The sequence below is a fragment of the Myxocyprinus asiaticus genome, chromosome 33, assembly GCF_019703515.2.
Source record: "Myxocyprinus asiaticus isolate MX2 ecotype Aquarium Trade chromosome 33, UBuf_Myxa_2, whole genome shotgun sequence".
Lineage (NCBI taxonomy): Eukaryota > Metazoa > Chordata > Actinopteri > Cypriniformes > Catostomidae > Myxocyprinus > Myxocyprinus asiaticus.
Window position 1 is genome coordinate 27,376,843 of NC_059376.1, and position 16,097 is coordinate 27,392,939.

The following is a 16,097-nucleotide window of genomic DNA, read 5'->3' on the forward strand; positions in this document are numbered from 1 at the left end:
TTTTTAATGTGGAAGAAATGACGGAGGGCACCTTTAAAGTCAGGTCCCCATTGTTACAGAAACATCCAATTACCTTTGAGCTTATGGTTCTCAAACTGATTCATTTTTGTAAATTTTTTGGGGGTCATTTACATCTTTCTCTATTGAAAGGCCTAGTAAAGAATCCATACTATAAATACATTGTATTACAAAGCTTTTTATTTGATTTTATAAATTGTAGAGCAAGTACATAAAACATGAGAAATATGTCTTGTTCCTGGAGAACTGATTTTAGCAGCATAGCTATTCACAGATTTAAATGTAATCAAACAACGCTCTGATTTTACAGATGCCTTGTCTGAAGACACAAACAGTGAGGCCTGCAGGTCAAAAACAACAGCATTTGGTTTGGCCTTCCAGGAGCTTACATGTATGTAATACAGTTGTCCCAAAAAAAAAAAAAAAAAAAAGGTAATACAAAAAGCTGTAGAGAGTGGTTAATGCAGGATTATCTGTCCATGTTTAAAGTCTGACTCTGGACTACATTGTTACTGTAGTGTAGGGAAGGTAAGTAATATGGTTAGTAACATTACAACACCAATACTATGAAGATTTTTGACCTATTTGTACATCTAATCAGACCTATTGTATTTGTAACACATTGTGCATTTTTGGCCAGCGGCTTATACTTTGGCCTACCAGAGTATAAAGTCTGGGTACCCCAAGTATGGGTAATTGTATTACCTCCTCTCTGTGTTATCATGATTCATCAGAATTCATGTTATTACAAAAATCCTTCTGTTGTAACTACAATACTCATGATGTACAGAATTAAATCTACAAAACCTAAAAAAAAAGGAGTGTAAACCACTGAACATTTAATAATGTTTAGTTTTGTAAGGCATATTGCAATGGCATCAAATAAAAAACAGTTAGCGGTAAGAACATATTATGGAGAGATTAGTCATCAACAAGCCTTTCTGTCTTACAGTGTCCAAGGCCTGAGAACAATGAGATGCATTGTGACATAACTTCCAGCAGGTGGCTCCATCCTAGAGTTCCTGCATAAGTTGCCACGTGTCCAATGCCACAAAGACCTGCACCCCCACAATTCAGTTTATCTTTGCGCTCAAAACCAGCTCAGCAGTTTTAGCGAATATGGGCCATCTCCTCCAAAAAGGGCGTCTTCATGCAGCCGGTACAGAGTTGGTCCATCCAGAGAGGGGCTTCGTGCTGCAGGGGTGTGCGGCGAGGGTAAAACGTGTAAGAGAGATCATAGTTAAGCAGGCAGCTGATAGAAGCCATGTAGAGGTCAGAGAAACGGCACAGGCGGCGGGAAAAGTAGGTCGGGTTGTGGCAGGTACGGAATATGCTGCCAAAGTGAGGGTTGAAGAGGTTCTTAGTGACTGCCCTATACAAAGAAAATTGGGAAATGTGTTACAATGGCTGTAGTTCTTGATCTGTTCATCAAGTAAGTGATCATAAATTTAGCATCTTCCACTTTTCGAAACTCACCGTAGCTCCTCTCTCTCTTTGAGCCATTCCTGCAGAACCTTCTTGGACTGAGGATCTCGATACATCTGAAAACAAAGATATAAACAGATGTCTAAAGAAAACAATTTCTCTCCAAACAGCAAGGAAAATGCTTTTGTTTCATGGAAACTTTTGGACAGCCTTAAGATAAAAAAAAAAAGTGTTCAAACATGATACAAAAGGAGAGCAGAGACTTTTATAATATTTATGTGAAAAAACAAAAGATTTTAAAAGTGGAGATTAAAGGGATGCAAGAACAATTTTAGGTGTCCGTTTCATTAAAATCAGAAGAAAAATAGGAGTATACACGCCTATGACTATAATCAAAGCTATGAAACAGTTATCAAGCCTTCTGTCAAGCCTTGACAGAATGAGGATAACAATCTAACAATCAATCGCTTGAACAATCAATCCAGATCAATATAAAGCGTCTGGATCTTTGCCAGTCCAATCAGGTCATTTCTATGTAGCCATATGGAGATTACAAGCACATGTAATGCTGGAAGTGTTTATTTTGCCCTCATTAAAACTCATCCTTTGGATGAGAACACTTCTGTAGGAACTGCATTACATTAGTCCACTTGACATCAATTTGTATGATTAAAATTATATATTTTTTTCTTTAAGGTGTAAAAAAATGTCACTATAATTAATTTTCCTATGCTGAACAGGTTCCTGAGGAAGTCACTGTTACGTTGCATACCTGCATGCGCTCCAGCAGGCCGGTGAGCGCCTGCAACCAGGTGAGACTTTGGGCGTACTGCTCTGTGTTCACAACCTTCGTCTCCATTTCAAGTTCAGGCACAATCGCTCCTGTCCTCCAACCATGTCGAAGCATCAGGTCCTTAAATGCCAAGATTAGTATGTTGTTATAGAAGGACTCCACTTCAAAAACTTTTTTCAATCAGGGTAACTATTTGACTATGGAAAATATAAAGTTTGGCTATTTGTAGTGCATTATTCAGAACAACTTGTAGAATAAGATTCATAGAGATATGCTGAGACTCGTCTAAATCATTGTGCAATTTGAAGCAGTAACATGACATTGAGCACGTTTACATGCACGCCCTAACACCGATTATGCTTCGGCCGACAACGGGTAAGGTCATGTCAGAGCCTTAAGCGGCGTTCTTTTTAGGAAAAAACAATCAGCACACATCGATTTTTGCTCATTGCTCCAATTTTGTGACACCTTTACTGGCATTCTGGTGGCTTTTCTAACGTCCTCAAGTTGAGCGCATGCCGGTTTACGTTTTGATGTCAAAAGCATAGAATAATTAGTCTCAAGTCTCATGTAAATGTGGGTTTCTTATGTTTTTGTTTTTAATAAGCTGATATTTAGAAGTTATCAGCAAATTGGTATGCATGTAAATGTGCCATTTTCAAACAAGTTCATATGCACAACTAATGTGCAAGATTGGTAACATGAAATTTTAGCCAGCACAATGGAAAAAACTAGAAGCATGATGCTGACTCACTGCCAAGTCACTGTAGAGATGATCTCCAAAGTAGAAAACCTTGGATCCCCGCCATCCTGTTAGCTTCAGAAAATCTACAAGGTTTCCCTAAAACAAGTAAAACACAGATAGTTTTGTATGTCAGCTGTTCATGTTGATCCTAGTTTTTTTCTTTAGAATCTGAGACACAGCAGTTTTTTTTCCATGACTCAATTTGGTTTCAGGAAGCTACGTGGCAACAGACCTCACACTGCTTTTCACGGAGTCTTATACAGCAGAGACAGCTTGCTGTTCTAAGTTTCCTTTTAGGAAATTTTCTCATAAGTCTTTTCCAACTGAGGATGGTTTACAAATGCTGCTTTAACTTCATCTTACCTGAGACCGTTCATTAAGTTAGGCTATCCTACCTCTGTTCCGGGCAGCTGAGTGTGTTTGTACATGCCTGACACCAACTAAACTGTGTTAAATTGACTTTCTATTGATACCGAAGTTGACCTTGCCACTCTCTTTTCCGCTTTTTCCCATTGAAAGAACCAAATGAAGCGCACAAGTCATTCTACAATTCACAGAGGATCGGGTAGCTTATTCTCACTAGGACATGAAAAAAAGTCAGCCACACACTATTTTCCCCCAATGTGATTTTGCAAAAAGAAGCCCAAAATGTAGGCCAAATGTTGCAGTAATTCTGAATTATTGACCCAAATGTATTTGTAATCCCTGAATTAATCCAGATGTAGAGATGAGTCAGCGTAGATGACGTCTACTGACAATTGGGCAACTAAAAGCTTACCAGCAAATGAGATAACTGCATACACTGGTCATCCTATCCCACATGTTCTGTTGCAAATCACCTTAAGTTCTTAATGTTTGGGGTCCCAAAGACCTCAATGCAGCATGTGAAAAAAATATAATAATTGTTTTTTAAAAAATAGATTATTTTCCATTCAAATTGTTGTTGTATGTTATTGTGACCTAATTAAAAAAAAACAGTATACAAACTGAGCCTTTATCCCTCCGTTTTACTAAAAAGAAGCCTTTACTTTTTTAGAAACATGATTGCCTCTTAGACCCCAAACAGAACTTTAGAACAGGATGGTTTAAGCGATTTTAGCGTTCTGAACCGTGACTGAACTGTTGAATTAGCCACACCCCCTCATTCCAAAACTGCACCATCCAAAGATAATTTTGAGACCAAAACCGAGCAAAAGAGCAGCATTGTTTATTCCTATGGCTGTCAAATTCAACAGTGGCACAATAGCGCCCTCAACTGACAAACATTATGAATCATAGCCTCAATGAGCCGCTTCAAATGAGAACGATCAAAATGATTAACAGGTGAAAAGCGTTTTTGTTTGCGGTATACAAAGTCTACAGCTGTCACAAAGACCGGTGAGATATCTCATGACTGTATTTCATTCATATCTTTAAGAGAGTTGGAAAATTTTTTGCATACTTTTCCATGAAAGAAAATAAAATAACTATTCGCTTACAGCACCTTTAAATAGAAATAATAAAAAAAAAGAAACATACAGTGTATACACAACAGAATAAACAGACAGCAACAAATGCAGGACAAGACAAATCTGCATTACCTGCTTGTAAATCTGTCCCTTATCCAAACTCTTGATCCTATCCCACTGCAAGTCACCATTGCTGTCCAAACGTCTGAATGGTCTTGAAAATTAAGATAGATATACTTTAATAATTACCATGGGGAAATTCAGGAAAACCTAATAAGTTACAGAAATATGTATGGGAAATATATATATATATATATATATATATATATATATATATATATATATATTATGCATCACCTCTTCCAAAGGTTAATTTTAACCTACAATGCAGTTAAAATTGTGTACTTACTTCACACAGTCATTGAAGAAATGTGGCTTGTCAGCTTGAACAATGACAACGTCAAAGAATTCCCTCCAGTCCTTTCCAACCATGTATTTCATGCCTTTGTCACTGAAAATATATGAATCAAATTACATAACCACTTAACAGATCTGATCTGATCACGCAACTCATGTTTAAAACTGTAACTGCATGGTCTTTATTCAGATAAAGTCTCAAAATAGGTAAAGTGACCTTTATATGATGTTTAAACTGCTTATACTATTTACATGAAAGAAAAAAACAACAACTCTACTAAGAGATCCTTGATGAATTTAGCTACTCCCATAATACAAATGAAAGGCACAACCATGGGGAAACTCACACAAAGCTGAAAGGGCTGTTTGTAATTAGGAAAAGTTTCTTCCCATGGCTGGCCAGTCGGTGTAGCACAGCATATGTCTCATCTCCTCTGAGAATGTATTTCTCTGGGGACAGAATAAGGAAGGAAAGGGGGTTAACGAGGGACAGAAAGTGAGAGAGAAGAAAAGAGGGCCATTTAAAAGGTACATCTTTTCTATTCTAACTCAAATCGGTCATTTCTGCTGACTAAAATAAATTTCATACAGATATGATTAAATCTGTTTTCCCTGTTTGTAAGAAAGTAATTATCTTGCAGACGAGCATCTAAAGATAAGGATTTGCAGGTTCCCTGCTTGTCCACAGGATACAACAAACATTACAAATAGAAATTAAATTGGGCAAGCCAAACAGAACCGCTCGCTTCAGATCCTATTCTCTAGAGCAGTCAGATTATGCAACAGTCTGTTATGAAAACAAAGAATGCCCTCCACCTAAACAGACCACACAAATGGACTGCTCTGACTGGTTCTGAGAGGGTCGACTTCAGGTCTTTTTTTTTTCATTAGCTTCCATCTCCTATAATATGCTCTCTAGTTGCCTAAAGCAATTCAAGGCTAGTCTTACTTTTGCTGGGCTTTCAGGCGAATACAAACATTTTTATGCTATGGTTTCAGACACAAGCCTTTTTGTACCATATATATATGCTGGTTTTTGGGCAATGCATATAGTAAATAATTGCTTATATACTCACCGAGATCCTGCATGATCCACTTGTACATGTAACCTTTGATATGCACCATTCCAATTGCATCCTGCAGAAACAGATTTTGTGTGTCAGATCAGCGCTCCTATTTCTCAAGCCATGAAGTGAAAACTTCACCATGAGCAGATTCAATCCAGATAGAAACCATCTCATCGCTGCACAAGGTGTTTTTGTGAAGCAGTGCGTAAAGGGATAGTTCACCCAAAAATGAAAATTCTCTCATGATTTACTCATCCTTTTGGCATCCCAGATATGAATACATTTCTTCTGCAGAACACAAAAGAAGACTTTTAGAAGAATATTTCAGATCTATAGGTCCTCACAATGCAAGTGAATGGGTGCCAAAATTTTGAAGCTCCAAACTCTACATAAAGTGAGCATAAGTAATCCATAAGACTCCAGTGGTTAAATCCATGTGTTCAGACACAATATGATAGGTGTGGGTGAGAAAAAGATCAAAATTTAAGTCATTTTTTGCCATAAATTCTCCTCCCTGCCTAGTAGGGGGCGATATGCAAGAAGAATGTGAATCACCAAAAACAGAAGGAGAAAGAAAACATGAAGGAAAAAGGACTTAAATATTGATCTGTTTCTCACCCACACCTATCATATCACTTCAGAAGATATTGAATTAACCACCAGAGTTGTCTGGAGTACTTTTGTTGCCCTTAAGTTGATTTCGGAGCTTGAAAATGTTGGCACTCATTCACTTGCATTGAATGGACCTACAGAGCTGAAACATTCTTCTAAAAATCTTCGTTTGTGTTCAGCAGATGAAAGAAAGTCATACACATCTGGGATGGCATGAGGGTGAGTAAATGATGAGTGAATTTTCATTTTTGGGTGAACTAACCCTTTAAAGCTCAATAGTGTTGCAATTCATGTTATTCATGGAACTGACACATAACTATTATTTCTCTTTTACTTTCCATTTTTTCTTTATTGGTCAGAGAGTGCCATTACAGTACACTGTAGAACTTTACTTTGATTTGCTGCCAGGTTTCCGGTTCCTCTGACAGCTTACGTACCCACACGCCTTGACGAGTACAGGACAATCTGTTCTACCAGCCCTGACAGATCTCAATTCAAAAAGCTGCATTTGAAAGATAAACAAGTTCAACCCTAACATTCTACTTCCTGAAACTAACTCTTTCAATTCAGTATGTTAACAAGTCAAGACTACATGCTAATTGAAAAGTCATTGTTTTATGTAAACATTTTGGAAGTCTGAAAATGTGAATTTTTATCTATTTTTCAACATTTTCATCATTTTTTATCTTCTGCTAGTCATCGAAAGTCCAAGTCGAGAAAAGTAAAAGGGGTGGGAGAGCGGGGCTGAAAAGCAGAACTGAAAGCAAAGACTACACCGTACTGGCAAACGGACCCAAAACAGCATGAAAAAGCAAAGTTGCCCTGCAACCCAATTCAGGACCACCAAATGAAAACAAATCAGTCTGCAGTGCTTAACCACAGGCAGAAGAATGAATAGCCTCAGCTTGACTACAGAGTTTACACAACGACTGACAAGAAACAGCTCTCACGGTTTTAAATTACAAAAGCAGTTTGTGAACTATACCCACAGTCAGTAAAAAAAAAAAAAAAAAAAAGGCTGGCTTTATTGTGCAAATTCACTAACAAGCTTTTTGATCATTAAGAAGGCAGAGTAAAGAACAAGTGAAATCAAGATATAAAAAGGCAGGGCATGTTGACTTATTTCACACTTACCGAAACATCTTTGTAGAGATGCACAGGGTCGTATTCTATGTCATTTGAGATGAAGTAATCATTTGCAGCTGCCAAAAGAGTCATCTCAGGAATGGAGAAAACATCCATAAACTGCTTCATCTTGGGACCCTGGTGCAAAAATTGTATGAAAAAAGAATAACAACAAATGTTGCATGCTTGCACTACGAGTTGGAAATGCCACTGGAAATACAGATATTGTGAGGAAATTGCAGGTCACACATTGAGTTTAATATAATTTTTAATATAGGTTTTCTATTTACATTTTTTTTAAGAGATCCTCATACTTTTCCATGATATTTTCATCCTTTGCAATTCCTAGATAAGGATTTTTTTCAAACTATTCCAATTCAGATATTCATCTGCAGTGGTTTTCAGCTCGCTTTGCTTCAGGTCTCAGTTTTACGCTGGACATCAAATGTCAGCCAAACAGTACCAAAATAGTTTGTTCCAACATCGAACAATCAAACATCGGAGGGAACATTTACAATTTTGTAAAAAAACAACTCACATTGTAAAAAGCGCACATCTTAGCCTATACCACTCAATGAGACACTTGTGGATATGGCTTCATTTTGCTCAGTGTGTCAAGTGTTTTATTGCATTTCATAATCTATATTTATATTATTTTATTACAAATCGAGTAGTTAAAAAATCTTTTACTGATTTTGTGTGAATTCTACTCATAGAATGAGGCATCAAGTCATTGATAACACATTTTAATCATGTGTCATATTAGTAGATGTTACTTGAGCGTCCTCATATTTAAATGCTCTTCTAAACGCCTCCCCCAGCAGGGTGGCGGGTGTCTGAATGTTCGCAAACAGTATGCCGTTGCTCAGCTGTTTCGAACTTCTTTTTGGCTACGAGCGAAGAATTAAGAAGCACTTCGCTGTGATTGTGCTGGGGTCTTCAGTCAAATTGGTTCACAAAATCATGTGAATGATTCATTTGTGCCATGGTTTTTAACTGGTGGGTCACTGGTCTGGTTTGTGGACAGCTAGTGAAAGATCAGTGCTAATTGCAAATATAACCAATTCCAAAAAAGTTGGGAGAGTATGAAAAATGCTAAAAGACAAAAAGGAGTGATCTGTCAATTATATTCACCCTGTGCTATATTGAAAGCACTACAACTACACATTATATGATGTTTTTCCTTGTGAATTTAATTGTTTTTTGAAAATGTACCATAATTTCAAATCAGATGATTGCAACACGCTCCAAAAAAGCTGTGATAGTGTTTACCACTGTGAAATATCATTTCTTCTAATAACAATTACTAAGCATCTGGGCACTGAAGACACAAGTTTGTTAGGTTAGAAAGTGGAATTTTCCACAAACATCCATTATGTAGGTCTTTAGCTGCACAATTACGGGGTCTTCTTTGGCGTATGGTGTGCTTCATAATGTGCCACACATTCTCATTTGGAGACAGGTCAGGACTGCAGGCAGGCCAAACTAGCACCTGCACTCTCTGCATACACAGCCATGCACTTGAAATCTGGTCAGTGTGTGGTGTGAAGTTGTCCTGCTGGAAAATGCAGGGACGTCCCTGGAAAAGACGGTGCTGGATGGCAGTATATGTTGCTCCAAAATGTGTACATATCTGTCTGTATTCATGGTGTTCTCACAGATGTGCAAGTTACCCATGCCATGGGCACTGACACACCCCTGGCCCATACAGACACTGCTTTTTGGACCTGATGCTGATAACAGCTTGGATGGCCCTTTTCCTCTTTGGCCCGGATAACCCGACACCTTTGTTTTTCAAAAACTTTTAGAAATATGGACTCTTCAGTCCAAAAAACACAGTTCCACTGTTCTACTTTCCATCTAAGATTAGACTGAGCCCAGAGAAGTTGGCAGCGCTTCTGGACAGTGTTGATGTAGGGCTTCTGCTGTGCATAGTAAAGTCTTAACTTGCATCTGTGGATGCAGGGGCGAGTGGTGTTGACTAACAAAGGTTTAATAAAGTAATCCCAAACCCATATTCATGATATCCATTACAGATGAATGTTTTAAGACAGTGATGTCTGAGAGATTAGAGATCACGCATCATTCAGAAGTGGCTTCCGTCTTGCCCTTTATACCGAGATTTGACCAGATTCCTTGAATCTTTTAACTATATTTTGCACTGTAGAGGGTGAAATGCCCAAAGCCTTCCAATTTGTCTTTGTTGAACATTGTTCTCAAAGTGCTGGATTATTTGCTGAAGCATCTGTTGGCAAATTGACAAGTCTCGAATGATCCTTGCTCTTGAAGGACTAGGCTGTTTTTGGAGGCTGCCTATATACTATGACACGATTGCCTCACCTTTTTAACATCTCCTGATTCACACTGCCTTATTTCAACTCGTCAAATTGTTATTAGTCTTAAATTGCCCGTCTCAACTTTTTTGGAGCATGTTGCAATCATCTGATTTGAAATTACTGTCTATTTTCAAATGTGTAGTTGTAGTGCTTTCAATATAGCAAAGGGTGAATATAATTTACAAATCACTCCTTTTTGTTTTTATTAGCATTTTTCATACTGTGCCAACTTTTTCAGAATTGGGGTTATATTTGCAATTAGCACTGATTTTTCTCTAGCTGTCCACAAACCAGACCAGTGACCCACCAGTTAAAAACCATGGCACAAATGAATCATTCACACGATTTTGTGAACCAATTTGACTGAAGACCCCAGCACAAACACAAAGTTTGAAACAGCTGAACAACGGCATACTGTCTGCGAACATTCAGACACCCACCATGCTGCTGGGGGAGGTGTTTAGAAGAGCATTTAAATATGAGGACGCTCAAGACTACATGTAAAACCTCAACTAATATGAAACATGATTAAAATGTGTTATCAATGACATGATGCCTCATTCTATGAGTAGAATTCACACAAAATCAGTAAAAGAAGCTTTTTTAACTACTCGATTTCAAGTAATATATGCAGTATATAATGTGTCATTTGTAATGTTTAGCTTTTGCATTCATGGCACTAACGCACTACCACGCTTTATGCGGCCATAATATGTACCGATTACACTGTTTTTGTATTTTATGACGACACTGATACTACAGCAAATATGGGTGTATAAAAGAGTGTTAATGGGCAGAATACAGACAAAAGAATGATGATAGGCATATCTTTAGGCAGACGTGTGAATGGCTTTCAGCTGCAGATGGTTAATGAGCGAATGGGCACTTAGAGTATTTGAGTAGATCTGAATCATTCTGAAGAGTAGTTATTTTAAAAAAAAAAAAAAAAAAAAAAAAAAAAAAAAAATCGCATGACATGTTCTTGGAAAAAGTCTCTACATGAACAATCTTACATATGTAGTTCAATTTGCACAAGCTCGCTAATAACTCTATGCACTGGTTCATGTTGATTAATCTTAACTGACTAAACTAGCATTAGCTGGCATAACCTCCTGATGATGTGGACCAATGGCAGTAAGGAGTTTAGCAGCCAGAACAAAGTTTTCCTGAAAGTTCGCCCTGCGAGCTATAACGAACCACTGAAAAGAACTCAAAAAAATTTTTTGAGCCAGATTTTGTTCTAAATGACATCACACCCCTTCATTCTTCGATTTCGCAGGAAGTGTACAGGGCCTTCAGTCATTAAAATGAACCACCCCAAAAGAACAATTCACTCATAAATATCACAACAGCTTATGAGCAAGTTTTACTCTACCTAAGTATTATTAGATTTATCTGAAGAAATATTTTAGAGCACAGCATAACTACTCAAATGTATATTCATTATAAATAAGTTAAATTATTTTAAGACTGTATTAATTTCTGTGACTTTTCCAGGCCTGGAAAACACAATTTAAATATTCCCTGACATTTCCATGTTTTGCTTGGTTTTCAAAGATGCTCAGAGACAGTGTGTTAGTTTTAAATATATAGCATACCAACACACTCCATCATGGTGACTGGGCACACAAAATCAGATCAGAGCTGCTGACAGGGTGGTACCACTTTACCCCCATTAACCTCTCAGTAATGAGGCACAAAAATGTAAGCATGCCAATATCCCTATGTAAACACTTGCCCGCTGAAGTGTAAAATTGACTGATGAAACGAGAATATGAACACAGTAAAGTTAATGTGAAGCACTCACCTTGCCATAGAATCCACTGACTTGGTGGAGGGGAACGTGATTCGAACCTCCATAAAGTTGCATGACCTCCTCATCAGGGACAGGCTTTAGACCCCTGGGTACAGGAAAAATAAACGTTTTGATGATTTAACACTCTTTTCCAAACAGATCAATGGACTGAATTTAACAAATTAGGGTTGGTTTACCTATAAACTGTGCCTCGCTGGATGTAATGGAAGGCATCAATTTTCATCAGAAGTCCCTGTGGAATAGAGAAAACAGTTTGATTCGAGTCACAGCTCGAATAAGGCAATGTGAATGTATGTAAACAAATGTATGTTCAGCGCACCTTCTGGATGTCATAGTGAAGCCCCCGCGTTGCAAAGTTGGGAATGTAGTCATACTTGCCGATTCCCTCAGGATACTAGTAAAAGAAAGGGACACAACAAACCTTATTAATTGTCTTTACCTAAAAAAAAAAAACTTGATACTATTAAAGCTGAAGTGCGTAACTTTTTCAGTAGGTTAATTTTCCTTGAAAAGTAAACACAGTGGTGCTAATAATTTCTCTGTTAGTTTGGAGCAGCACGTCCAGACTGACACAACAACATTAACTCAACCAATGATGTAAGTTGGGGGTGGGACTATCTATTTGTTCAATCAACAAGAGATGAGGAGTGTTTCAAACAACTTTTTCAAACATTTTATTTTTGCAATTCCGATTGGTGGCGCAGAAATTACACACTTCTGCTTTAAATTAAGATCTATAGTTTATAAAAACAGTTACATGTTATGTAAAAATATGCTAAATAAGCGGCCATTCAGACCGAAAACATTATTGCGCCAAAAAAATGCAAAAAACTTTTGTTTTTTTTAGTTGAAGTTAAGACTGTGGCTGTGTCAGAATATGCATACCTCCCTGTTATATAGTATGCCAATGGAGTAGGGTCTCCGAATCCTCAGTATTCATAAAATAGTAGGCGACAACTGTACGCATGACTGACTACTACATTCGGTGAGATTCTGTGTGCGCACCGGACACTATACTATCCCATAATACCATGGGAGCTGAGGAGACATCATATTCAAAACTGAATTTACAAAACAAGGCAGAGCTGGGCAGCTCTTCTCAATTTTAAGTTCTTTATACCAGGAAAATTGTTCCTTGTGCTTAAATTATGCGTGGTTAACAAACCCAGAGTAAATCATTATTACTTTTGTTGTTTCTGCATCATATATTTGGGTCACGAGACAATGATTACTTTCCCGTATGAAGATTTTACCAGCCACGAAGTAAATTCTTCATTAAATGCAATACGTACTCTATAAATGCAATAAACACTACACACTTTCGGACATAGCCCAGGTGTCTTGAGATGCGTTTTTTAAATTTTATGTTCTTACGGCATCTAAAAAAAACACAGCGCTCCTGTGCGAGATGCTGAAAAAGAACAGCGAGACATGGACCAACTTCCAACATAGCTCATGTTTACATAAAAAAACAATTGAAAAACAGCGCAGACAGATGCAGTCACGTTCGGTGTGAACAGCACTTAACAAGTGCATGGTTTAGGGATGCCTTTTCTCAGACCTTGTAGTGCTGAACAAGAAATTCTCGAGCCTTGTTGTAAATCATCTCGTCCAGCGCACTGGAATAAAGTGCAAGCGTGTAATCATAGTCGAAGCCGTAGATGTCCACCTCTTCCAGATTCACTTCATTATTGGCATAGATGGTGGAAGGGTTCAGCAAATTGCATACTCCAGGAGGAATCAAATCTGTGGCGAGACAAAGGGAGATGTGAACTTTAATTCCATGCATTTGATATGTTGAGTACAACAAGGCACACTTGTTGAAAATGTGATTTTTCTGGTCACAAAATGTATCAAGACTGAAAAACATAGATTACTTTTTATTGAATATTAATGAGCAAAATAATTTCTTTGAAAATAAATAATAACAGAAGGTTGTTTTAATTAAAAGTCAGTTTAAAAAATGAAGGTGTGGGATAAAAGGACCACGTGGGTTTATAGTGATATTGTGTAGATATAGGGCAAGATGCTTTGAGTAACAAATTAAGATAATGCTTATTCAAAATAACTATTTCAGAAAAGGGTGCACCATTTCCTGTTATTTTCAAACACATTTAGCTTTTCATAACATCTGAAGTGTTCTACAAATGAATGAATCTCCATTGTGATTGGATCAGTCAATGTGAGCCCATTTTGAACATTTTTCATAACAAATCTATTCCCCCCACTTAAGAAAACAATGTGTTTTAGCCCCTGCAACAGGAGGACTTTTTTTACCCCAAACTATTTTACTATCCTTTTACGTATTGGACAGTCATTGAAAAACTTTTAATTTAGTCACCTTGAACAAAACTGAAAATAAAAAAGTATTTTGTCTCAAAAATAAATGTGATAATTTCAGGGATTTTTATTAGCTGCATAAATTTGCAACATTAAAAAAGTATTAAATGTTAGATCAAATTGCCTCAAAATCAAACTTAAGACATTGCACGCAATAATCTCATGAATCACCCCTTGCATCCATTGTTCCTGCAAAAATACATTAGTTACTACAATTATTGTTACTGACGTAAAAGCATAAAAAAATCATATGGCATCTCCTTGAAGAAGTCTAGGATTTAAACTGCCATTTTTAAAGAAAAGAACTGGCTTATATAAATTTACTGCAGTTTTATTATTATTATTATTAGAAATTACAGCATTTGGGGGATAAAAAAAATTGTTTGCATGGTATTTTAGTATGGGGTAATAGGGCACATGATAATTATTTAAAGTCTCTTACACCTGAAATTCTGTAAAATGAAGTCGATGATGCATTGGACACGAAGCCCTCTGTGAAACAAGACTGACGGAGAGTTGTTTACAAATTTGCCATGATAACTAGAGTCTATAGGACATCACATAAAAGCGTCTTAAATCCAGATTAAACAAACATACCGTGCACAAGTCGTTTCATCTCATTGTATCTCGCCCACAAGTATGTTTTATTTTTGATCTGCGGGGCCGTGGAAGAGAATGCCCTGCCAGATTTGGCAAGCGATTCTTCGCCTCTATTTTTCCCCACGATTTGGTGTCTGTGCGATGTGACTGCGGCTGCAACGGGGTTATGATTAGCTGCTATGCTTTTGGTCGGTCCACAGTTCTGGCCGTCTTTGCAGCATTTCTGTCCATGCATTGTTGAACCAGCCGAGGCGAAGCTTCCACATGCAAAGACAGGGATGTTAAATCCTGCACAAAGTGCAGCTCTGCAACTAGAGCTTCTTTGCCACATTCCATGGCTCAAGTTTCCTAATCTTTTGCAAGCCATGTCTATACTATATTAGTTCTTTATATGAATGTATAACCCTCAGCTGACGTTGTTTACCCCTTTCATTCGTGCTCGCCCCGCGTGTAAAATAACGTCCTTTCTGTGGGGTGGGTTTGAAGAGGGAATCACAGGGTGGGTGCAAGATTTTGCATTAGCCAATCAAATGAAAGGGAATGATTAACAGCCGGTTAAACCAATAAGACACGCAGACTGTTCTGTCGCTTATCTAGGGGTTTTAATGTACTGGAAAACGTATTTACAAGCCAGTCCAGCCAATCCGTTTCCTTGCTGAACAGTTTGCTGTATGATTGGTCAGACGTCGTGGCAACTGCCTACATGTGCTACGTGACTATGCTGTAGTTCTTGTTCCTGGAGACATTGGCATGTATGTACGAGATGTACTAGACATTTAGAAAAAAGGCGTTCCCCCTAAACAAGGTTTTTGTACGTATGTTTTCACGTGGTCGCGCTGTACGGTTTGCATGTTTTAACGTGGGTTTTAGGGGCGCGCGCCCGCAGCAAAATGAGCCCAAACAATAGTTACGTCAACCTGGAGAACAATGACTGCGGTTAAGTGCAGCAATGAAAACACTGACGTCATTATTTTAACACTACATCCGCTTTATCTTACCGTTATCATGACAGACAAGTGAAATTGATTTTCATTTATGAGGCGCATCCGGAATGTGCAAACATTTTTCACTGGTCGATTTATTAACGGTCTGTAGGAGAGAAAAGTCACGTCTTGAGCACATTCAGCTTACTGACAAATTACTGGGTCCTCCACGTACCGCCAAAACACATCTGACCCGTCGAGGCATGGACTCCACAAGACCTCTGAAGGTGTCCTGTGGTATCTGGCAGCTTGACTGGAACAATCAGTGTTAGTCAGCTAAATTGTTAACAGAAATGTTCCTACTGTGAGTCTGACAAAGTACTTTTCTAATCACAGGCATAATGACAATATAACGTTCAATGCTGTGATTGC

General features: G+C 37.9%; 1 protein-coding gene across 2 annotated transcripts; it reads right to left on the reverse strand.

The window, feature by feature from the left end:
- Window positions 1–180: 180 nt before the first annotated feature.
- On the reverse strand, window positions 181–16,036 carry LOC127423821 (5'-nucleotidase domain-containing protein 2-like). 2 transcript variants are annotated; one of them, XM_051668443.1, is made up of 14 exons: window positions 15,901–16,036; window positions 13,364–13,548; window positions 12,122–12,196; window positions 11,979–12,034; window positions 11,794–11,887; window positions 7,660–7,788; window positions 5,923–5,983; window positions 5,194–5,296; window positions 4,839–4,940; window positions 4,562–4,643; window positions 2,991–3,077; window positions 2,216–2,356; window positions 1,495–1,559; window positions 181–1,390 (listed from the first exon to the last, which is right to left on the reverse strand). In XM_051668443.1, exons 1-14 carry the CDS (start codon window positions 15,911–15,913, stop codon window positions 1,129–1,131), a joined length of 1,455 nt encoding a protein of 484 aa, XP_051524403.1. In that variant the 5' UTR covers window positions 15,914–16,036; the 3' UTR covers window positions 181–1,128. The 2 variants fall into 2 exon arrangements, with proteins under 2 accessions (XP_051524403.1, XP_051524402.1); XM_051668442.1 differs by lacking the exon at window positions 15,901–16,036 and adding an exon at window positions 14,740–15,892.
- Between the last annotated feature and the right edge of the window lie 61 nt (window positions 16,037–16,097).